Below are 22,412 nucleotides of genomic sequence, written 5' to 3'. Positions count from 1 at the left end.
GGGTTCCCGCATGGTGCCCAGGGCTCTGGGGAGGTAGAGACGCCACTGGTGGTCTCTTCTCTGGCCCTGCCCTGGCCCCTACCCTCCGCCTGGCCAGGCCTGAGGCAATTCCAGCTGCTTCTCTGGCCTGCTTCCTACTCCTCATCAGATGTTCAGCTGCTAGCATCCCCCAGACTCCCAGAACACTCAGGAAGTCCCCACAGGGAGCCTCTGTGCCCTGCCCCAAGCTACTCAGGAGGACAGCCTGGGCCAAGAGAGGCCCTGAACCAGGAGGCAGGGGTCTGGGCAGAGACCCAGCTCAGCTATGAGCCACGGCATGGTCTTGGCAGGCTACTGCTCAGCTCCGTCTGGGTCCACTTCTTCGTGCAAGCGATACAAGCTACAGTCACTGTGGCAATACCGTGGTCTGCTCAGACAGGGCTGGGGCTGGACCAGGTGACATATGGGACACCCAGTCCTGTCCTCTCCCCTCTGGCCATCTGTCAGCCCCCATCCCCCACCACTACCCACCTTAGTTCTCAAACTGTGGTCCCCAGGCCAGCAGCAGCAGGCATCAACTGGGACCCGGTGAGAAAGGTAACTTCCCGAGTGCCGCCCCAGATCTACTGACTCAGGAACCCCTGGGGTTGCCGCCCAGCAGTGTGGGCTTTCTGGAGCCCTCCAGGTGACTGGTACACATGGAAGTTTTAGAACCATTGCTATTTGGCCACAGCTGAACCATAAGCGAATTGAGTCAGTGAGTTGTGGTCTGTTTCTTTCTCCAAAGTGGGCTGCTGGTGTAGGGAAGAGGCCCTAACTTCAGAATGTCCCTGGAGGTCCTTGTGGCCTGGAATCTGGCCTTGCACCGGTGTCTACCTTTGAACCAGACTGATGGTACTAGTTAAGAGAGGTGCTGGCCATCAGCCTGGACAAGAGAAAACCACGTATCTGTGAAATGACAGGAGGGGTTCATGTGATTTTGTATAATCACTGAGCTAGTTCTGACCCTCTCTCGGGGCTTTGGGGGGCACGCGCATGGAATTAACATCCTGGCAAGAAACACCAAAGTCGACTGAAACATCCCGTGCCACGCAGGTGGGGGCCTTCGTTCTGAAGCCTCACAAACTACCCCAGCCCCGTGTCCCATCCTTTCTCCAGCTGACACTCCTTTCTGGGCAGGCAAGCTGGTCTTCTCCCCATGCCCGATTCTCTAGGGTCTGTCCCCGCCTCTAGCCACGGCAGCTGCCGTTCCTTGTGTGCCTTTCTGGCTAAGTCCATCCTTCCTGTTCCCGAAGTGTCTGGCCACCTAGCCTGAGAAGTCGTGGGGGCAGGCCCAAAGCCCCCTCCCCTTTGTCCTTTCCTGGAGTTCCAAAGAGCAGGGGCTGGGGTCCCCGAGCACACCTCTGGGTCTCCAGGGCCCCGGGTAGGGCTGGAATGGCCGTTGGGGGCAGATCTGCCCTCTGGTGAGGCCCGCGTGGCCTCATAAAGCCCTGCTCGGGGCCACACAGTGAGCCTGCACCTGGGTCGCTGAGGTAGAGGTCCAGGGACTCCCAGACCAGGCCGTCGGCCTCCACAGAGCCATTGGTGTCGTTGAGTGCCGTGAAGTTGCGGACACACTTGTGCCTCAGGTTGCCCATGAAGAGCTGCAGGCCGATGAGGGCAAAGACGCTGAGGCAGAAGACCGTGAGGACCATCACATCGGCCAGCTTCTTCACAGACTGGATCAGGGCCCCCACGATGGTCTTCAGACCTGGGGAAGACAAGAACGAGCAGGGGGGTCATGCACAGGTCCTGTGCTCCCTGCTCCACTGGGTGGGGGCCAGGCCTGAGGGGGTGCTGGGCCAGGTGGGCAACCATGAGGTGGGGGCAGGTGAAGGAGGCCTTTTCTCTCGGGCTTTTCAGACCAAAGCTCCCATTTTCTCCATTACTGAGATTCTGTCCTCATTCCTCCAAGGGCAGAGGTCCGGTCTGGCCATGTATTTTCAGAAGGGCCCAGGCCTCTTCGCCCTCCACTAGCCACATATATGAAATGGGTATGGGAAATGCTGGCTTCCTGAGGAAGAAAACACTCAAAGCCTGTCGCCGTCTGGCTGGTCCCAAGGCATGCCTTTAAATGTAACCTGTGGGAAGGACACTGAGGTCCAGGCCCATTCCAGGGCAATGGGAGAGGGTCTGCCTTGATCCTGGAGATGGGGAGACACAAGCCATTCCTGGTCGAGGACTCTGGTGTGTGCTTGGGGGTTGGGGGGCTATCAGGAGGTCTGGCAAGGTCATGGTGGGTAATGTCCTAAAGGGTCTATTCTGGCTAGGGCCCCACTTTTGGAAAAACTTCAAGGGCAGGGGAGGGCTTGACCTGTTTTGCCTTTTTCTCCCCTGCCCTGTCCCTCCGGGACCCATCCCCTTCCATCCCATTCCCCAAAGCCAAGAGGCCGTGATGTGTTAGTCGCACGGCCCAGCTCCCTGCAGAAGCCAGCACCACAAAGCGAAAGTGACAGAAAAGCACGTGTAGACGCCTTTGGTCTGACACTGAGCTACTGTCCTACGACAAGTTTGAGCAGAGCATCCGGAGTGAGGGGGCTTCTCTGCCAGCAGCAGAGCCCAGCTTCCCGCCCCCACTCCCCCCACCCATCAAAGCGGCCAGATCTCAGATTAAGCTCCATCCATCCATCCATCGTCCAGCTGGTTAATGTGTTAGGAGCACCCGTGGTGGCCGTGCCCACAGCTCTGTGCCCATGACCTCGAGACAGGGAGGCAGCGATGGGCAACCACGGGAGGTGGGGAGGAAGTCCCCCACTGTGTCACCAGCGCTGCTGCCTGCCCGCAGCTCAGAGGCACTCAGCGTGCTCTGTGGGAATCGTCCCGGCAGATGTTGGCAACTGCCCTGGGCAGGCGTGGACCCTGCAGGGGTCTGGGCCTGAAGTGGTGGTGTCGGTGGGATCCCCATTCTGTAGCCCAGCACACCTCATCTCTAGCAGAGCTTCTAGGACCCCCTCAGGGAGCCCACTCTGGTTCTGCTCACCAGGCCTGGAGACCCTGCCCATACTGTATGTGGCAGGGAACACAGGGCAAGAGGTGGTGGGCAGCAGACTCTGCCTCAACTAGCATCCAGTTCAAGGCCCAGCGAATCACTTCCTGGCCTGTGGACATAGCGTCCAGGGGGACAATCAGTTGGTGAGCACAGATCCAGTCCTTTAGATATTTCTCATATTGATGACAGAGTTCACTTCTGGCAAGAATGAGTCCAGTGAAGTTAACAGGATTCTTTCTGAAAAGACCCAAGAAGGGAAGGGTCCTGGGCATCAGCTGGGAAACTCTCCCGCCACTGAAGTTCTAACAGGTTGGGTGAAGAGCCCTTGGAAACCAACCACTTGGATTTCATTCCCGTTTTGTGGGAGAGGAGACCGAGGTCTGGAGAGGGCCAAGGCTCTTTAAGCCTCAGCTCAGGGGACACCTCCTCCGGGGAGACTTCCATAATGCTGACCACAGTATTTTTCTAATGACCACTTTCCGGGTCTGCTGTCTGCTTCCTCACTGGGTTGCTGGCAGCTCTGAAGAGATCCAGTGGGCCTGGGTTGAGGCTGGCAGGCTTCCTCCTTTACTCCAGGACTGAGGAATATTTTCCTTTGCTAGCCTTTTTTATAAAGCAGACTGGAACATGCCTTTTCTCAACTGCTGTGGTCAGTGTGCTTCTCTAATCTTGTGGGTGGATGAGGTGAGGTTGTTCCCGGGACCCTAGAGGATAGACCCTGAGGCTTCTAAGCATGTATGCGCGCACCCAGGCCAGTGACAATGCCTGTCTCAATGGCGGTGACTCGCTATACTGGGGGCAGACCGCCCCACTTGCTACTGGCTCTTAACAGGGGTCTGGGCCACTTGTGGGGAGCACATCCTATGGGGTTCAGAGGCCAGGAGGTACATTCCGAGGCTCAGTTTGAACATGGCGTAAGTGGATGGGGTTCCTCTTATAATTAAGCCCACCAAGGGAGAGTCTGAACTCCTCCAAGGAGCTCAGAGCAGGGCCCTTGCCTTCCTGGGGAGATCATGGCGATCAAGGGCCCAGGACCTACGGCTTTCCAAGTCAGGAGTGGATGTAACGATCTGCTTCACTGAACTCTTCCCTCAGCTCTGACACTTCCCCAGATCCGTGGCATACAGCCTGTCTCCTGCTGCCTTCTTAAAAGAAGTGCCTTCTCCAGTTCTGAGTGTGGCTGCATTCAGAAAAGGCTCTGGAAGGAACCCCCGGGCACTGCCCTGTGGGCTGTGAAATCATCATAAGCCTTTTGAGAGCTTTCCTGGATGGATGGGGGTAGGCCGGCTTTCTAGAGAGGCCGTCCGAGCTTAGACTTCCCGGGTGCAATTGCCAACATCTGTCAAGGAGAATTGCTTCCTGAGGCTACCATGCACGGTCCGCTACACCTCTACCGCACCATGCAGTGAGGGCTGGTAGACGCCAAGGCCCGATGACACCTGTCCGCAGAGTACACTCTGTATCACAAAAGGAGGCTGTGCCTTTGTTACCAGAGGGGGAACAATGCAGGGACTGGGCGCTCAGCCCGAGTTTCCCTTTTTTATTCTGGGCGTGTGTGCGTGCGCGTGTGGTTTCCCTCAAACTCAGTTCTTTGGTTTCCTTATTGGAGGATGATGCTTCTAGCTGAAGCAATTCACATACAAGCTTTTAGCTATTCAAAGTGCTGAGTTCGGTTTGGGAAGGACCTCACCATCTTGGGAAGAATTTGGGGTTCAATCCAGGACCTGCCATGGGAGCTGTGTGCCCCCCGGCGTCTGTGAGGGTGGGCTTTGATGGGGGGACAGCCCGAAGCCCCTCATGAGGCTCTGAGGGGACAGCCGTGTCCGCCGCTGACAGCCCCCACAGCCAAGCTCTGGGAAAGGTATTCTGGTGACAGGCACATTCGGAGGGGCCTTCCCAAGGGTCGCCTTGGGCCCAGCTGGCTGGGAAGGCCTGAGTGTGTCCCTCCAGCCTTGGCGTTTAACCTGATTTTTCACCTGAAATGACTGATATAGTTTTCAGGGCCCGGAGGACTCGGAAGGTACGTAAAGCTGAGACATTGCCCAGGTCCACAAATTCAGTTGTGTATCTGTAACAAGGGAAAGTCACACACGACACAGTGACAACACGCCAGTAGGAGACACAAGATTGGGGGGGAGGGGAGACAGAGAGAGAGTCACTTGTAGCTGAGATCTGAGAGGCAAATCTGGGCATCTTACCTGGGATAACTGAAATAGTTTTTAGAGCTCTCAGGACTCTGAAAGTTCGAAGAGCCGACAAATTGCCTAGTTTTATATTTTCTGATACATACCTGCAGAATCAAACCACAGTTATTGGGAATTACAACGCAGCACCTCAGCCGGCCCTCCCCGACCCACCCACTCCCTTCTCCCGCTCCCACAGGGAGGGCTGCGGATGGCCCAGGGCTCCCTTGGGTTCTCTTCCTCCTCTCCACCCTCCTGACACCAGACCCTTGGCGAGATGATTTAAGGATGTCCACATAGGAAGCCCCCACTCGGGAGGCGACTCTCTCAGCGAGGTGCTCCTGATGGCCGGGTGACAGAGGAGCCAAGGGGGATTCTGGTCCCAGCTTTGCTCTGCATCTTCTGTCGTCTGTGATCAGCTCGTTCCTGGCTGCCCTGATCTGTGGACCCTCAAGCCCTGGTTGAGACCCTCATGGAGGCGCAGCTAGGTCTCCGAGGGCCGACTCCCCCTCAGTCTCATCCCAAGACCTCCGGAGACCCCCAAGGATGGCCCTGGGTCTTCCCAGGAGGAGGGACCTCAGGAGTGAGCAGCCCTCTAGGTCTGCTTGGGCCCGAGTGACACTCAGCAGGGCTGAATGGCCGAGACGTTCCAACCTACAACTCAGACAGTCATCCATCCGTGGTCTTCACAGTCACAGGAGGAAGGAGTCCATCTCTGGGGGGCAGAGGACTGCCCAAGCAGAGTGTGAGGATGTGCGTGGATGGGCCACGTGACCAGGATGTCTAAGAGCTGCGTGGACAGTGTGTGACCAGGACCATCGGGACAGTGGCAAGTGACTTGTGATATTTAACCAAAGATTTCACATCCAGGGTATCTGACATTTAAGCGAAGGCGTCTGATGTTTAACAAAGGTTGGTGGACTCAGGATGTCTGATTTTTAACCAGGTGTGTCATACCTGGTGTCTGAGTGACATCGGACCCAGGACGGCAGACCAGTGAAGCTGGATTAAGTGCCAAGGGTGGGATAATCATGCAGCTGGACTCACTCTGTTGGTTAGTCTGGACCTCCAGGCCGTTCCACTCTGCTCAGAGCTTCTGAATCTGCTTCCAAGCTGTGGGTAGGCTATGTCAAGGGACTCAGTGTCCTGGAGTCAGCCGAATCCTGCCTCGTCCAGCTCTAACTGACACTGGGCTGACACCAGATTCCTCATGTCCACTCACGGGGCCCTTCCATCTTCACAGGGCCCTGTGGATCATGCTTGCTCCCTCCTTACTCACCACATCCCTTCAGAGATGAGAAGTCAGCAGACACATTCTCAGAGCTTTTTCTTCTGGCTACGCCAGATCCTTTTTGTGGTGTGGTTTCCGTTCTTCCCCTGGACTCGCTTCAGCTTGTAAACTTCCAATGGGGAGTAGAAGTCACCTCCCTTATTCTGGCCCAAATACACCTATTAATTTGGTCCAAGCTCCCTCTTTACTTTTAATGGCTATTCCATCCTCTGTGATGACTCAGATCCTCAAACCTCTGTCCCACATTCTTCTTTCAGGCTTTATTTTCCATCCAGATATGGTGCTGCCTCAACACTGCTGATGTTGCCATCACACACAAGCCACGGGTCCAGCCTGCTGGTGGCTCTGGGCCCCATTTCCTGCTGCCGGACAAATAAGTGTGGCCTGGGACAACATTTTCTCTTTTTCAGGACACTGGTTTCAAGATTGTCTCTTCTGGTCACAGGGAGTGAGTAGAGCACTGTGCAGATCAGAGGGAACCAACTGTCCTTGCTTCTCTTGTCCCTCACCGACCCCGCCTGTCCCCTCACATCTTCAGGGAAGCCCTGCCTGTCTGAAGCTTGGATTCTGCCTGTCTCTGCCTGTCCCCGTGTAGAACTTGCCTTCCCACACCCTCAGGCTTGCCCTCCATTCATGGTCCACCTCCTCAGCAGCTGGTGCTGAGCAGAGGAGCCAAGATCCCAAGGTGTGTGCTCCCAGCAGGCTCGCAAGGCCAGCTGAGTGGTTGAGAACAGGTGTGGGGCTGGTGGTCATGTGTGAAGTCAGGACATGTGTGGGAGAGCAATGCTGAGGAGAAGGAAGTCTCAAAGGTGAGATGCAGGGCTGGGTGGGGGCTCTGCATGTCCGTGACCATGGCTGTGACATGGGGACCGCTGCTCTTTTACCTGATTCAGAGCCTTTGGCCTGGTTGCTTCCCACGTGCAGGCCCTAGATCCCCAATGAGGCCTCTCTTGGGGCCCCGGGATGCGTGGTCAGAGACCCTGTAACTGGCAAAGGGCCAGCGTCGGCAGTGGCTGGGTTGGGGGTAGAGCTTTGCCCCTGTCAGGCTGGCAAAATGTTCCTCCAAGCCATTCTACTCCTTCTGCTCTGGCCAAGCTGCTGGGCAGGGGCAGACAGCTGGGCTGGTGGACCCCGGGCCTGACACCGAAAGAGCAGAGGTTGGTGAGGGAGCATCCCATCCATCACACCAGCCCCAGGGCAGGGGGGAAGCCCTTTTGGAAGCTGAGGACCCCAGAGGAAGGGCAGACCTCCTCCTGCTCCACCCCCATCTTCCCTTGCAGCCCTGCTATTCAATGCAGACGGTGCCTCTTAGGCTGCTGGGCAGAGGTACAGCCCACCCTCTCCTCTCTGCCCTCCCTCCCTTCCCCTCCAGGTTCGGTTTCCATAACAACCCCAGGAAGTGGGAGGCTGTGCTAACGGGCAGGTAATGCCCAGCCAGGAGGGGCCCTCCCGGGAAGAACTCTGGCTGGAGGGTTGCCTGGCAGGCCTCCTGGCAACTCGGACCCTCCTACAACCCCTACATTGAGTGGGTGGGGGATCAGGTGGAAACCGTAGACCTGGTGCGCCTCTCAAGTAAGGGGACCTGTTTTAGTTTCAGCACCGCTGCTGATTCATTCCACAAATTTGGGCAAGAGGTAGGCTCTCTTGGAGCCTCAGTTCCCCATCTGTAAAATGGAGGATGGGGAGTTTCAGCGAATCAACCATTTCTGCCACCCAAAGCTCCTTCAATTATTCTAGGAGCACCCCCCCACCCCCCGTTATGGAGCCATTTTGACTATAGCAGGATGCATTTCACCGCATTACCAGGGCAGCATCGTTTTCATAAGGCAGGGCCACCACCAGTCAAAGCTGCCAGGCCAATCCAGCCCACGGCAGAAAACCTGACATTCCAGTGGGTCCATGTGGCCCCAGGGGAAGTGAGTGCCATTTCCCTGAGATGCTCAGGAACTTGGAAATAGTCTGCTGGCCTCTGAGGCTCTGTTCTGCTTTGTCACCCCTCTTTCTGGTACGGAACGAAGGCAGGCAGGCAGGCCTCGGTGAGGAAGGCACACCTGCTCTGTGATTCTAAGTGGAAGAAGCAGTTCCCTGTGTGATCCCATGGGATCGAGACAGGGATTCTCTCCTGGGATAAGACAGCAGGACTCACTAAGGGCCTGAGGTCATTCAGAGCATCTCCCAGAGACCTCCTGTTAGGCAAGGGACACAGGGTCTGGGAGCATCACTGCTGTGACACAGTCCTGTTTGGGCTCCAGAATGGGGCGGTAGGACAGACGCAGACAGACGCTGTGTCCTGTCCTGCCAAAGCCCCCTTCCTGTGACACCAGGCCCCCAGGGGCCCAAGGAGCACTGCTCCCCTCCTGTAGGGACCCAGGAGCCTAGGCCTGGCATAATAATCCTGCCCCCTTCCGAAGTCAGTGCAACGTCCTGGCTCTGCACGGAGAGGTCTCCTTCCCTCCTCGAGAATAGGAGCCTCCCTACTCCGTGTTCTCAGCTGATGATCACGCTTCTTACCGTGGAGAAAATAGGAGCAATCAGAAGAGAAATTCTCTTCTTTCATCACCAACTTTCCCAACCCACCTGAAATTCTGCCTTCCCTGCTCTGAAGGCCAATCCTCCATGTGGGCCCTAGCTTACCAGCCCTCAGGCCAGCTCAAGGGCTTTGCTCCTGCAACTCACCCCCCTCCACCATCAAGCTGCCCTCCCGCCTGGATTGTGTCCCTTTACAAAGACATCTCCCTTCTTGAATGGTGCTGCTCTGCCCATCTTCCCCACCCCCAGCATCCCATTTTCAGTCTGGTTTACAGCTAACCCTGCAAAGTGCATGTCTATACTTGCCCCAGTCCCTTGAGCCCTGTCTAGTCAGGGGTCTGTCCCCCCATGTCTGGTCAAGGCAATCAGTGGTGTCACGGTCATTAGCTGCGTCAAGGTCATCGGTGTCACGTCTCGGACTGCCATGGACTGTGCCTTGGATTTCTTCAGCCTCCTCAGGGCATCTTTCAAGTGGAGTCACGCTCCTCAGCCGGCTTTCAGGATAGTCCTCCGTCCAGGTTTTCCTCCACCTCCCATGGCGGGGCCCTCCAGGCTCCTTGGCTCACCCCTTCTTTCCTGACCTCGAGATGTTGGAGCATCCTGTGGTACCGTCCCCAGGCGCCGTCCCTTCTCTGGCCACGCTCACTCTAGATGATTCATTCATCCGGTCTCCTGGCTGCAAGTCTCATCTGTACCCTGATGGCTTCTAAATATATATCTCTACCTCGGACCTCTTTCCTGAACTCCGGACTGGAATATCCAGTTGCCTGCTCCATATCTCACTCTGGATGCTTTCCAACTTAATGCAGTCCAATCTGGGTTCTTGATTGCCTCCCTCCCTCAGCCAGCTCCTCCCTCATCCTCCATTTGAACGAACGGTAACCCTGTTCACCCAGCTGCTCAAGCCAAGCCCACCTGGGGGTCTCCTGTCAGCCCTACCCTCAAAGTACATTCAGAATCTGACCATGTCCCTCAGCTTCTCTACTTAAACTCTAGTCCCCACCACCATCTCTCTCCTGGCTACTAAAATAGCCCCCCCCAGCTGCCGGGCAAACTTATAATATATAGCTCAGGTCACGTTACTCCCTGCTTCTCAACCACCGATGGCTCCCATCACCCTGGGCTCTCACCACGGCCTGCAAGGCCATGGGGCTATCCCCCACCACTCTGCCTTCTCTCCTGCTATACTCTCCCTTGCTTACTCAGCTCTGCCCAGGCCTAAGTCTACATTGGCTTTGGGCAAGTGGCAGCGTCTCTCAGAGCCTCAGTTACCCCACCTGTAAAACAATGGGCTGGAGTCAGCTCACAAGCAGCGCACCCAGAAACAGAGATCCTGATGCATTTTCTAACCACCACCATCTAGCTGGAAAGCAGCTCATCATCAGGGTCTGGCTGCCCGTTCTCCTCTCTCTTCCCCACAGCGTGGCTGAGCGCATAGCTAGGGCTGCTCATGTCCAGGGTGAAGCAGACCTCATCACTCACGAACGGGCGGATTCAGTGAATCCAAGAATCCTAGAAAGCGGGTGCTGAACTGAACCTTTGATACCACCGAGGCCAACACCATCCTTCCACAAGTCAGGGAGAGGAGGCTCTGCAAGGGCAGAAGTGCTGCCCTCACCAGCTCTGCTCCCTGCCAAGGTGTGGGGCCCATCCTGGGTTTGCAGGCTGAGCCCGGGCCACAACTCCTGCATACGAGGCCCACCCTGATCAGTCGTCACCACCAGAACACAGCATCCCGCCACAGAACTCAGTCATCCCAAGGGGAATGCCTCAACCCAACCTCAGCAAGGATCTCTTTCTAGACAAGGAAGCGGGGCCCCAGCCTGCATGGCAGCAGGCCAGAGATATTCACTTTCACTCTCTGGCAGGCTCCTTGGGTGTCCTTGGCATCTGTTTTGTCATCTGTAAAATGGGGACAAGGAATCCCCATCCAGGATACCTCACTGGATCATGTCAGTGACCAGGTGCCTTAGAATGTGCCAAATGTGGAGTCCGTGAGCGGAGAGAGCGGATGCACTGGTGTGCCTGGCATGGGCTCCTGGGGATGCCCGGTCACGTCTCCAGGCTCCTTCTCTTTCCCGGTGATTCATTCTTAATCACCTTGGAATCCAGGTCATTGTTCACAGTGGTCCAGAAGTTTTGGGCTGTAACACTGGTTTCCCGCGGTAGAAAGGGCAGAGGACGCTAAGCCAGAATCGTAATGATGTCCCTGGAACACAGGGCTGCCACGGGGCCATAGCTGGGCCTGACCTCCGTGGCCCACCAGGAGGAGCTGGGGGCCTCCATTCTGTCTTCCTCTTGCCATAGCAGTAAGGTGGGCTGCTCTATAGCCACTTGCAGACTGCAGCGGGGGGCCCAGGGCCAGGGATGATGCACACGTCCCTGACTACAGCCTGGCGTGGCACGGGACGGCACAGAGAGCAAGGTACTTACGCCATGACAATCACACTGAAGTCCAGCCAGTTCCATGGGTCCCGGAGGAAGGTGAACGCATGCAGGCAGAAGCCTCGAGCCAGAATCTTGACCAGAGACTCAAAGGTGTAAATGGCAGTGAAGGTGTACCTAGGGGGAGAGACCCGCAAGGTTTCTCAGGGAGGCTGCAGCCCGCAGGCCAGGTTGGCTGGGTTCCTCACATGCATGCATGAGCCCTGTACAGCTCCGCTCTTAAGGAGCCCTCAGACCGGACCCTCGGCCACGCCCCATGGCAGAGCTGGAGCCTTGGGCCAAACATTGGACTGATTACTGCATCTCTGCACGTGTTTGCTCAGCATTGCTGAGCGCCCGCCATGTGCCCTTCTGAACTTTCCATTTTCCCTCTTGCTTGTCTTGGTGTAAGAAGACCCTCGACTTCTCTCCTCACCCCAGCCTCAGGGGCCATGCACACGGGCATATGGTGGCCTGTGAGGACACTCAGATCATGTCACTCCCTCACCCTTGCTGGTGGGTCCTCAGCAGCTAGTTAGTGACAGGAAGCATGGTCCATTCTCAACTACCTATAGGTAGGTGGGTACAGCTGTCTACCTCGCTCTCGGAAAGGGGGCTGAGGTTCTAACGCCTGAAGCTGGGAGGGGTGGCCTGAAGAATGCGGATGCCTAGATGCTGGGACCGTGGCCCACTGTCATCCCCGCAGCACTGATGATGCTGTGGGTCCTGGGCAAACACAGAGAGCCACAAGGCGAGCCACTTTGGTAAGAGAGGCTGTCCCTGACATTCCGTCGGTTCCCTGAAAACAGGCACCAAATGCCCCAAGGGCCTATTGGGTTTGTTTAAAACTCGTGGGTAAGGTACTTTCATTTGCGAAGGATGGGCCGGAAGCAGTTTTCTGAAACTGAGCAAATGGCCCCAAGGAGGCAGCAGAGATAGCTGTGAAGTGGGAACAGCCCTGGGCCTTGCCCGGCAGCCACACCCCCCGGCCACGCCCTACTGGACAAGGTGCGCCTCCAGTTTCCAGCTTCCTGTCTGTCAAAGGGGGATAGTGGCTGTCCCCACCCAATTGGGCTGCCCGGACAGTCAAAGGAGATGAGGCTTACTGTTCCACGCCAGCGCCTGGCACACACTAAGTGTGTTCGATAAATTATCAGGATTTTATTTCAGAGCCTTCCTCAATGTGCTCAGTGCTGTTTAGGGTGGGTCAGGAAGGAATCTCCCACTTGGCCAACCTGGAGAGCTTCTGCCCCTGAGGCCACCGCTCAAGGCAAGAAGCTGGCAGGACCAGGAGCGGCCAGAGAGGGAAGGGGCTGGGCCACGGACCTTCCAGGTGGGTGAGTCCCGCTGGGGACTTCTGGGGTGACTTCAGGGGCCACTTCAGGGGTATGTAATGGAAAGGAAGGGATGGAGGAGCCAGCTACAGAGGCCCTGAAGATACTCACTCGACATACTTGGTCCAGGGTGGAGGGTCGTGCTGGGCCATAAACACGCAGTTGGTCAGGATGGTGCACATGATGAGCATACTGAACAGCGTGGCGCGGAGGTCAAGGAAAGCCATGTGCAGTGGGCCGGTCAGGCCACTACGGCCCGAGGGTCCTGCCTTTGCGGGTGTCATGCCATGCCAGTGCTGCCGGATCAACGAGGCAGGGGCTCCAAGGGGACACCCTGGGGCTGTGCCCAGGCCCTGCCAACCTCTCCCCTCCCAGGCACTTGCAGCCGGACACCTGCCCTGCTCAGCAGGCCCTTTGGGGGACCAGACAGCTGACATCAAACCATTAGCAGAGTTCCACATAGGGTCCGTCCTAGGGGGGGCAGGGAGGAAGACCCCCAGACCACAGAGATTTTTATCCACAGCCGTGTGGGCATGCAGTCCTTAGCCCCGGCAGAGGGAGGTGGGATTTAGAAATTGTTCTTCAGGGCCCACCTCCTGGGGGAGAGAGAAAAGCCCTGGCGGCGGGGCTCCCAGTTCTCTCCCCTGCTTCCCCAAGGGCTTTTCACCTTTGGCCTAGGACTTCTCTGAAGGAGTGTTCTGCTGTCCAAACTTATATACCTTGTCAGGACACACGGACGCTGAGGATGCAGGCATGGCTCCTCGAACTGTTTCCTGCCCTTTGTACGTGCTCCACCTAATGCTCTCCTCCTCCCCTTCCTTCAAGAAACTCCTCAGCAGGTGCACCCCCTCTGAGCAGGGGCACCCCCCGCCCAGCCTTGAGCAGGAGTACTCCTCTGAGCAAGAGCACCTCCTCTGAGCGGGAGCACCCCCTCAGAGTGAGCGCTCTCTCTGAGCAAGAGCACCCTTTCTGGGTAGGAGCACCCCTTCTGAGCAGGAGCACCCCCTCTGAGCGGCCTGCTCTGACTCCTAGGGGACTGCACCCCCAGGGCATGGGGCATCTCTCTTTAAGGGTGCCCTTGCTCCCTAAGCGGTAATGCCCATCTGTTCCCCACCAGAAGGGGAGCTCTTCAGATGTTGGGACTGTGTCTTGGGCATCCTCCTGGGCCCCTGGCCTTGAACTGAACTGCCCCAGGCCTTGGCTCATCCCTGACTCTGGCTACTTCTCTGCTGCTTCAAGCTGGACGAAGCTCTGACTAACCTCCACAGCCTCTGTCACCTCTGCAAGACCTACAGAAGAGCAAGGGGCAGACCCTGGGCCGTGTAGGGACTAGGGCACCCCCCAGGGGCCTGAGCCAGAACAGGGACACTCTGCTGCTCTCACAAATTCCCTCCCCAGCCCAAGAAAAAGGCTGGGCTTCCTGTCCCCTGCGGCTGCCCCCAGGCTCACGACGTGGCCCCGGCCCCAGCCCTGTGCACAGCAGCTGCCGGCCTGAGATTCCCTCAGGCTGCCAGGGAGCTGAAGTAATTGAGCCCTAGGGGCCTGCCTCTTTCCTCCCTAGCAGAGCTCCGCGGTTTTCCAGCCTCGGGTCTGACGGGGAGACCAGTGCCGTCAGCCTAGCCGGGGTGCTGACTTCTGGGAGAGTGTAGGTGCTGCCCCAGCTAGGAAGGGAGGGGAGGGGAGTGAGGCCTCTCAAAGAATCTAGGTGTGTGTCCTCCACACTTCAGGTCCTCCTTCTAGGGAATGGAGAAGAAAAGGAAATAGCCTGCCAAGCCCCACCCCCAGTCTATAATGAATTCTCCATTTTCTCACCTGAGATGAAAGAGGATCAGGCTTTGGGAACCACCCTTAGTTAAAGCAGAGCTGCTCAGCTCAGAGTCCATGGCTCCAGGAAGTCCTGATTCTTTCCTGGTGGGAGGACACCTCTCAAGGCATGTGGTGTGGGGGGAGGGGGAGGAGGGGGGGCGGTGGGGGGAGGTGTCCCTCAGCTGGAGAGCTGCCCCACCTCTCCAGGCACCGGGTACAGCGGGGAGGGGGGCTGTCCCTCAGCTGGAGAGCTGCTCATCCCTCTGCCTGTGGGCAGGTCTCCATGGCTGAGCCTACTCCCTTCTCCCTTACACACGCACCCAGGCTCTGTGCCAAGGCTGTCCTTACTGGGCAGACAGCTAACTTGACCCTCAACCAGCTTTATTCAATCCCCCCCCACCCCGACCCAGATCCGCTACTGCGGGTCCCAGGTGATTTCTGAAATATGAAAGTAATGACCCTAAGAGCAAATATTTATTGAGCCCTTCCTAGGTGCCAGGCTCTGCCCTCTGTAACCATTAACTAATTCAATTCTCCCAACAACCCTATGGAGGGGGGAGACTTTGTCTCCATTTTGTACACGAGGAGACTGAGGCACAAGGTCAGGCTGGAAGTTACTATAGCAGGTACAATAACAGCCCTCCCTCCCCACCCCCCAGACAACCACATCCTAATCCCCGACAAGCACAAAAGGGATTTGTGGATGGGATTAAATTAAGGGTCTTGAGATGGGAGATCACCCTGGATTGTCCGGGTGGGCCCAGTGTCAGCACAGGGTCCTTCTAAGCGAAAGAGGGAGGCAGGATGGTTGGTATCAGAGCCTTGCTTGTGGGAAAAATTCCACCAGCAGTCGCTGACTTTGCACATGGGGGTGCCACAAGCCACGGAATCCACACAGCCTCTAGAAACTGGGAAAGACTAGGCACAGAGTCTCCCCTAGTGCCTCCAGAGAGGAACACAGCCCCGCCGAGACCCCGATTTCAGCTCAGTGAGACCTTCTTGGACTTCTGACCTCCAGAACGGTATGGCGATACATTTTTGTTGTTTTAAACCACTATGTTTGTGGTGATTTGTTGCAGGGGCCACAGACTCTCAGTACAAAGCTGGTCAACGGCACAGCCCAGCTCTGAGCCCCGGCTGGCCCAGCGCAGGTCCCCCTCTCTGAGCCCTGCCGCTGCACTGTCTCTGCATGATGACACCAAGGGGTGGCCCACTGCCTCTAGACCAAAGGCCTGGGGCGAGTCACACTGCTTCAGGGGAAATGCTACCCCATACTTGGCCTCTGCCACTCACAGGGCAGTAAACCAATGAGTGAAGGGCTTTGTAAAGTATGTGCAGACTGCCACCCTGGGGGCCGGGACGCCGGGGAATGAAATTGTCATTTTTTAGAACAAACCTAAGGAGCATGTGCGCCAGGCCCTGGGTGGGAGACAGGGAGGCATCTGAACAACTCCAAGATGGGACATTATGAGACACCAGACCTGCCTCTGGCTGGGCAGGAAGGCTTCCTGGAGGAGGCATTTAGACAGGCACCTAAGGCTGGGCAGGGTTCCTTTAGCAATCCATCAGCGCAGCTGGTCACGGTGAAGCAAGGTGGGCTGACTGGGGAGACCCCTCTTACCGCTCTCACTAGAGCGAAGAAAAGGCCCCTGGGCAGTGAACAGCAGTGTGGACAGGCTACTTTGGACCAAAAGACTCAGCTGGAGTTGAGGAGAGTTGAACTCTGGCATCAAAACTTAGGGAAGAGCCAGAGAAGAGAGCCCTTCTAAGTGCTGCTAGCCAGAGCCTGTGTCCCACGGTGGGGAAAGACAGGAGCTGCCTGCCTGGGTTCTGGCTTTTTGAGACACAGCAACCGGTTAGGGTGAAGTGCAGCCAACTCTAGACCCTCGGCCACTTGACTGCTCAAAGCCCTGCCTGGCTCTCCGCACCCTGAAGACGGCCCTTCCATTATTCTCTGTCACTCCTATATGTGTGTGGTCTCTTCCTGCTTAGAGGTGTCTCTAGTCCATGTGACTCTGCTCAAAGCATCCCCATGTCCCCCATGGAGCCCAGCAGGCAGCCAATACCGGAGAGATGAGTCAAGGGCACTCCAGGCCCGTACAGGACACACCTGTTTGCACTGCCTGGCAGTTTCAGGCCAATGATTGAGCTGGCCCCATGTGTGGGCAGAGGCAAAGGCCAGCTCTCTAGGTCTGAGCTCAGCTGAACATCTTCACTCCTGTCGCGTTATTGTCCCCAAACACCCACTCCCAGCCTCATGATTAAAATGCCGGCAAGGACTGCCTGCATGGCTGGTGGGCATTGCCTGAAACTTGGCCTGCCCGTCTTCGGATCCCGAGGAGTCAAAAAAAACCAAAAACCTCGCAAACAGAAGGGATGCTGTGGGGGGCATTTTCATATATTTGTGCCATTCAATGAACATGCACACACACACACACACACGCACACAAACACACACAAACATGTGGTTTGATTGCCCATTTGAATCTGCTAGAGAAACGTGGGAGGATTTTGTGAACAGATCCTGTGCACCCAGGAAGGCAGAAAGCTTCTCGGCGTGAACGTGAGGCCTCTCTGAATGTGACTGCAGTAGAATTGGGAATTCAGTTGGTTTCTTTTATTTAATCCTGGCAGGAACACATTCTGCAGGATTATAACAAAAATACATTGGAAAAAATAATTCTACATACCCATATTTACTTTTTAGGCCACTTCCCAGGGATGCAGTACAAGCGTGGTGCACAGAGCAAAGCTGAGCTGAATTACGGCGCGCTCGCCAGCAGGTCGCTGTGAATGCCTGCATCATTGCTAGGGAGCGGGTTTTCTTCCTTGAGAGCAGGGTCCACCCTCCTGCCCCTTCCTCAGTTTGTCTTTGCCTCCTGGCCCTTTCCAAAGGGCTGAGCACAGAAGGGCGTACATGCGTGGCTCAGTAGGTGTCTGAATGGATATGAAAATGTAAGCCAACCACGGGTACAGAGTTTCAGTTTTGCAAAAGTGCTAGAGCTTTGCTGCAGGACAATATGCACATAGTAAACACCACTCAACTATACACTTAAGAATGGTGGTGAGAGTAAACTTTATGTTCTGTGGGTTTTTTTTTTTTTCCACCACAACACAAAAGAATGTAAGCAGAGTGAAAGTTCACTATTCAAAACACGAGATGGGTATGCATTCAAAATTCATAGTGACTGCTAAGGGGCACGGGGCTCCTTTTTGGGGCGATGACATGTTCTGGAATTAGATAGCAGTGATGGTTGCACCACCGTAGGAATATACTGAAATCCACTCAGTTGTTTGTCTCAAAACGATAAGCTGTATGGTATGTGAATTATATTTCAATTAAGAAAAAAAGAGATACACACAGAGAGCTTGTGGATTCCTAGGCTTCACCCTGGAGCTTCTGGTCTGGAAAGGGCCAGGAATCTTCATTTTAAATAAGTTGCCCAGGTGAGCCTGAGGTGACCCTCACAGACCGACACCTGAAAACAACTGCCCAGGGCAGTGTGTGCTCGGATGGAGGGGCCCTCGCGAAAATGCAGGTTCTGGGGTGGGGTTCGAGATTCTGCAATTCTTACAAGATCCTCACACTGCTGCTGGTACAGGTCTGTGCACCACACTCTGAATGGCAAGGCTCCAAGGGCGCAGAGGGGCTGCTCCCAAACCCCCGAGGATCTAGACCCTTCCTCTCCCGCACTGCCCCCCCAGCCTACTAAGGGGCGCTGTTGAGGACCAGCAGAGTGCTCCCAATCCCAGGCAGCCGAGGATGATCGAGGCAGCCCCTGGGAGCCCATTGCAGGGCCTCAACCATGGCAAGCCACCTCCCTGGGGCAGCTGCCCTAGGGGACACAGGCCGGCTCTGAAGCCTCAGGGTCGGTCGTCCCCGCGGAGGGCGGGGGGCATGGGGGGACACCAGCAGCACCGCACGGCCTCAGCCACTGCTCAATGGACCCTCTGGTCAGGCTGCGGACGCCAGTGCCCCCAACCACCTCCCTGGCCTCATCTGGCCACCCCCACCCCGGGCCCAGCCCAGGGCCCTGCAGGAATCCTGGGGCTGTCGCTGCATCCCTGGGGGCTGCCATGGCTGCCAAACAGTGCTGGGTTGGTTAGATACCTGGAGGAGAAGCCCCAGGTGGGAGGCCCAGCATGCTTTCAGGGAGGCCACGCCCTTGGAGTGAGGCGGAGACCAGCTCAGAGCTAGCGAGGAGGCCGGCCTTTCCTCCTCCCTCTGCTCTGTCCTCACCAGGCTGTGCCCACATGCTGGCAGGAATGACAACTATTCCTGTAGCTGTCTTATCAGTCTTAGGGGACTGTACAATTCCCAAGGGGGCAAGGACAGGGTCCTGTTCAGCGCCATACACCCAGGGTGCTCGGCAAAGTGCCCAGCATCTACAGGGGGTTTAGAAACAGTTGCAGAATAGCTCAAAATTCAATCTAGAATGACTCTACCCCACAAAGTAGGACGTAGCTATGAACGGCAGGCTGCTCCCTGAACGGAGCCCCTCCCCTCGGTGTCTGCCCACCCCAGAGACCACCTCGTGGCTGCCACAGTCGGGGATGCACGTGGCACTTTCCCTGGACGCACACATCTAGCGAATCCTAGGAGAAAGGCAGGAGCGAGCTGGAGGAGGGGAGAGAGTGTCTGCATGCAGATAACAGATTTGGCACTGAGCTCCTCCGATTAACCCCTGGGGTGAGGATCGGGCACTGGGGCGAGGATAGGGCACTGGGGCACAGGTGAAATGGAGCCAGGAAGGGACATCCCTCATCCTCGCCTGGACGGGGAAAGCCCCTGAGCTGTCAGCATCTGTCTCGGTGACTTAGCTCCTCACGGGGCAGCTGTTTTTCCTGAAGCCTCCTGCCCTGCTCAGAGGTTAATGGGTCTTTGCCTTGGCCTTCGAAAAGGTCCATCCAGAGTGGGGAACGGAGGGGGGACCATGGGGAGCTCTATGAGGACAGCCTGCTACGCCCACAATTAATCACTCCGCAGAGCCCAGCGGCACTGATTCCATTAACAGCCCAGCCAGCTGCCAGCCAAAGGAAGGATCCCCAGGCCGGCACCGTGAGACACAGATGCCTCCGACTGCATCCGGACACCCGCCTCCCCGCCTCCCCATCTGTGGGGCCCCTTTGCTGAAGTCCGGAGAACAGCTGTGATTGGGTGCTGGCGCCCTGTCCCCCGTCCCGTGGCCTGAGTGAGGCCCCCTTAGGGCCCAAAGGCCAGTCCTGTCCCGTTACACTGCCGCACTCCCAGGGTGTTCCTCCGCAGCCGGCGGCTTTTTTAGGCTGCCGTTTATATAATTTAACGCTAACCAGAGTTCTTTGAGATAACTCTGAAACTGCAAACATTTTGTCAACACCTAATCAAAAAGCAAGTGTTGCTTCCCTCGAAGGATGCCCACGTGTGAATAAACCAGAGGCCTCTTTACTGGGAAGTGGTTTCTCCTTGGCTGAGCCCCTGTGCCCAGCTTGAGGTCCCTGCACAGGGATGGGGAGGCAGTGGGAGGGGACTTGGGAGCTGAAGCAGAGCCAGGGGTCATTGGCAGACCTCTTTGTCTTCTGGGATCCTCAGGAGCTTGGCTTCTAGGACGTTTCTCTACTCAAGAAGAGGGTTTCCCACACTTTCATGTGCCCAAGAATCCCCTGGGATATTGCTGAAATGCAGATGCTTGGTTGGCAGTCTGGGGTGGGGTCCAAGAGCCCTACATTTCCAACCAGCCACTAGGTGATGACCGTGCTGCTGGGGTCCTCAGGGACCGGCACCACTCTCCGCCTCGAACGCCCTGCCCACCCCCACGTGGAACCTAGAGGAGACACACAGCAGAGACTCACGGCAAAGGATATGAATGAACCAGAATCTTCACAGCTGCTCTCCGGACAGGGTGGAAGGGACTGAGGACATACAAGGCATTGGTGGCACTGAACCGGAAGATGGTCTTGCCTTTATTCAGCACGATGAAGGTCTGTGAACAGAGAGCTGCTTTAGGTTGGGGCGGTGGCCCCTCGGCCCCTGTGGAGAGAGGATTTTGGGGGGCAGTTGTTGGCTCAGAGCCCTAGAGCCCTGGCTAAGGGGCGGGGTGGGAGGAAGAGAGGGACAGAGAGAGGGGGAGGGGAAGAAGAGAGCAGGTCAGTGGCCCCCTCACGGTGTTGCCCGTGGCTGTGGTGGGATAAGGTCAAGGTTAGGGGAATGTCAGGTTGGGTGGGACTCAGGTCAGTTTCAAAATGACAGTCCTAACAAGAAGGGACCTCTCTTGATCCTAGCCGAGCTGTTTTCACAGCAGAGGCCAGGACCTGGCTGATGCCCTCTCCTTCCCCTTCTCCTTTCTGACCCCTCCCTGCCCGCTGGGAGTGACGGGCTAATGAGGGGGCTGGGTCAGTGGGGAAGACTAACAGCTGAGAAGTAGGGCTGGGAAAAGGCAGACCCCAGCCCACAGAGAGAGAAGCTTTCCCTGAGGCCCTGTCTCGGGCGGGGTCCAGGGCAGGTGTCAGGTCTACCCCACCCCAGAGGAGATGACCTGGTGTCTCCCCCAGGAGGATCTTGAGCAGCCCATGGTGGACCCTCTCCCCAAGCTTCCAGAAGACGCTGTCCACACAGCACAACGGGGCATGGGAGTGAATAGGGGGTGCTGGAGGCTAAGCCCCGTGCAGATGCGGCCCTGGAGGACAGCAGTCTATCCCCAGCTGCCCAGGCTAAGGCTGGCACAGCTGAGGTGGCACTGCTCTGGGGCTGTGCTTCTCCAAAGGTTGAGCTGGTGAGACAAAGTTCTATTTAATCTGAGCTGGGGAGATAAGCTGACCGGGTATATCAGGACCAAAAGTTCTGCTGTGGTGCCTGGGTCACCCCTTGGGACTTGGGGCAGTGTGGCCAGGGGTCAGCAAGGAGAGACAGAAGGTTAGAGGCCAGAGTCATACCTGGGCCATGGTTCAAGTATTCCTGATCACAGGGATAGAAACCAGTGTCCCCGCCTGCTTCCAGTGTCCCTGACCCAGCCCAGCCTTGACTCCATCCTCAACTGGGTCTTCCTGCCATGCCTTCTGCCTGTCCCAGGCGACTCTAACGTAGCTGCCTCTCTGATTTGCGCCTGAAAGCTGGACTGGCCACCAGCTTTGACCTTAGCCCTGACCCTGACTCTTACTTCCAGCTGTGACCAACCATGACCTAGACCCACCTGCCCTGACTAATCCCAGCTTCCAGCCTCTGACCCCACCCCCACCTTCGTCATTTGAACCAGGGGAAAGCACAAGCAGGTCCAAGGTCTCTTCTCCCACCTGTGCATGTAGATTGGGTGGGCTTCCCCTTTACCCACTCACAACCACACCCACTCCCATCACACATGGAGACACTGTGCACCACACTACAGGCACGGTCACACACACACTCAGGTGCCTAGTGATACAGACACACAGGATTCACACTGCCGGCCGCATGCTCACACTTGCCCTGTGAGCACCGACCCTGTCTGCCCTCCAGTGCTTCCCCAGCCCCGGCGCTGACTGCAGTAATGTGAGCAGCCACCTTCTCCTCAGTACCTGGCCTTCTGGGGAAAGGCCTCCGCCAAATGCAAACCAGCCTTCCTCCAGCAGCGAGGCCCAGAAGTGTGGGCAACCGGCCGGGGACCAGGCCTCTGTGGGAGCCTTGTGTGCCTGTGGTCTGAGAGGCGGGGCCAGGGCAGGGCACCCAGATGGGGGAACCCACCTCCTGGGTGGAAATCCCTGCTGGGAGAGAGCCTGAGTCACCCTGCCTAGTGGACAAAAGCTATTTCATCTCCCTACACTCAGGAGGACAATGGCAGAACAACCCCCCCTGCCCCAAGATCTCAGATTTCCCACTGGCCTTCACA

At 56.8% G+C, this 22,412-nt stretch overlaps 1 protein-coding gene across 7 annotated transcripts in view; it reads right to left on the bottom strand.

Annotated features, from left to right (window-relative positions):
• Window positions 1–22,412, bottom strand: part of SCN5A (sodium voltage-gated channel alpha subunit 5) — a 97,300-nt gene that overhangs the window by 58,149 nt on the left and 16,739 nt on the right. For 5 of the 7 annotated variants that reach the window (XM_073901874.1, XM_073901868.1, XM_073901884.1 and 2 more), the window contains exons 3-7: window positions 20,417–20,534; window positions 12,880–12,970; window positions 11,444–11,572; window positions 4,984–5,075; window positions 1,499–1,729 (exon numbers count right to left, since the gene is read on the bottom strand). In XM_073901874.1, the coding sequence (XP_073757975.1) occupies window positions 1,499–1,729; window positions 4,984–5,075; window positions 11,444–11,572; window positions 12,880–12,970; window positions 20,417–20,534 (661 nt within the window). Of the gene's footprint in view, window positions 1–1,498; window positions 1,730–4,983; window positions 5,076–5,205; window positions 5,298–11,443; window positions 11,573–12,879; window positions 12,971–20,416; window positions 20,535–22,412 lie in introns of all 7 variants that reach the window. The other 2 variants (XM_073901877.1, XM_073901891.1) reach the window with 1 other exon arrangement.

Source organism: Callorhinus ursinus, unplaced genomic scaffold, assembly GCF_003265705.2.
Source record: "Callorhinus ursinus isolate GAN/ISIS: 27379988/994484 unplaced genomic scaffold, GSC_fseal_2.0 scaffold1, whole genome shotgun sequence".
Classification (NCBI taxonomy): Eukaryota; Metazoa; Chordata; class Mammalia; order Carnivora; family Otariidae; genus Callorhinus; species Callorhinus ursinus.
Note: the sequence above shows the minus strand (reverse complement) of the source record. Positions and strands in the feature narration are given on the sequence as shown.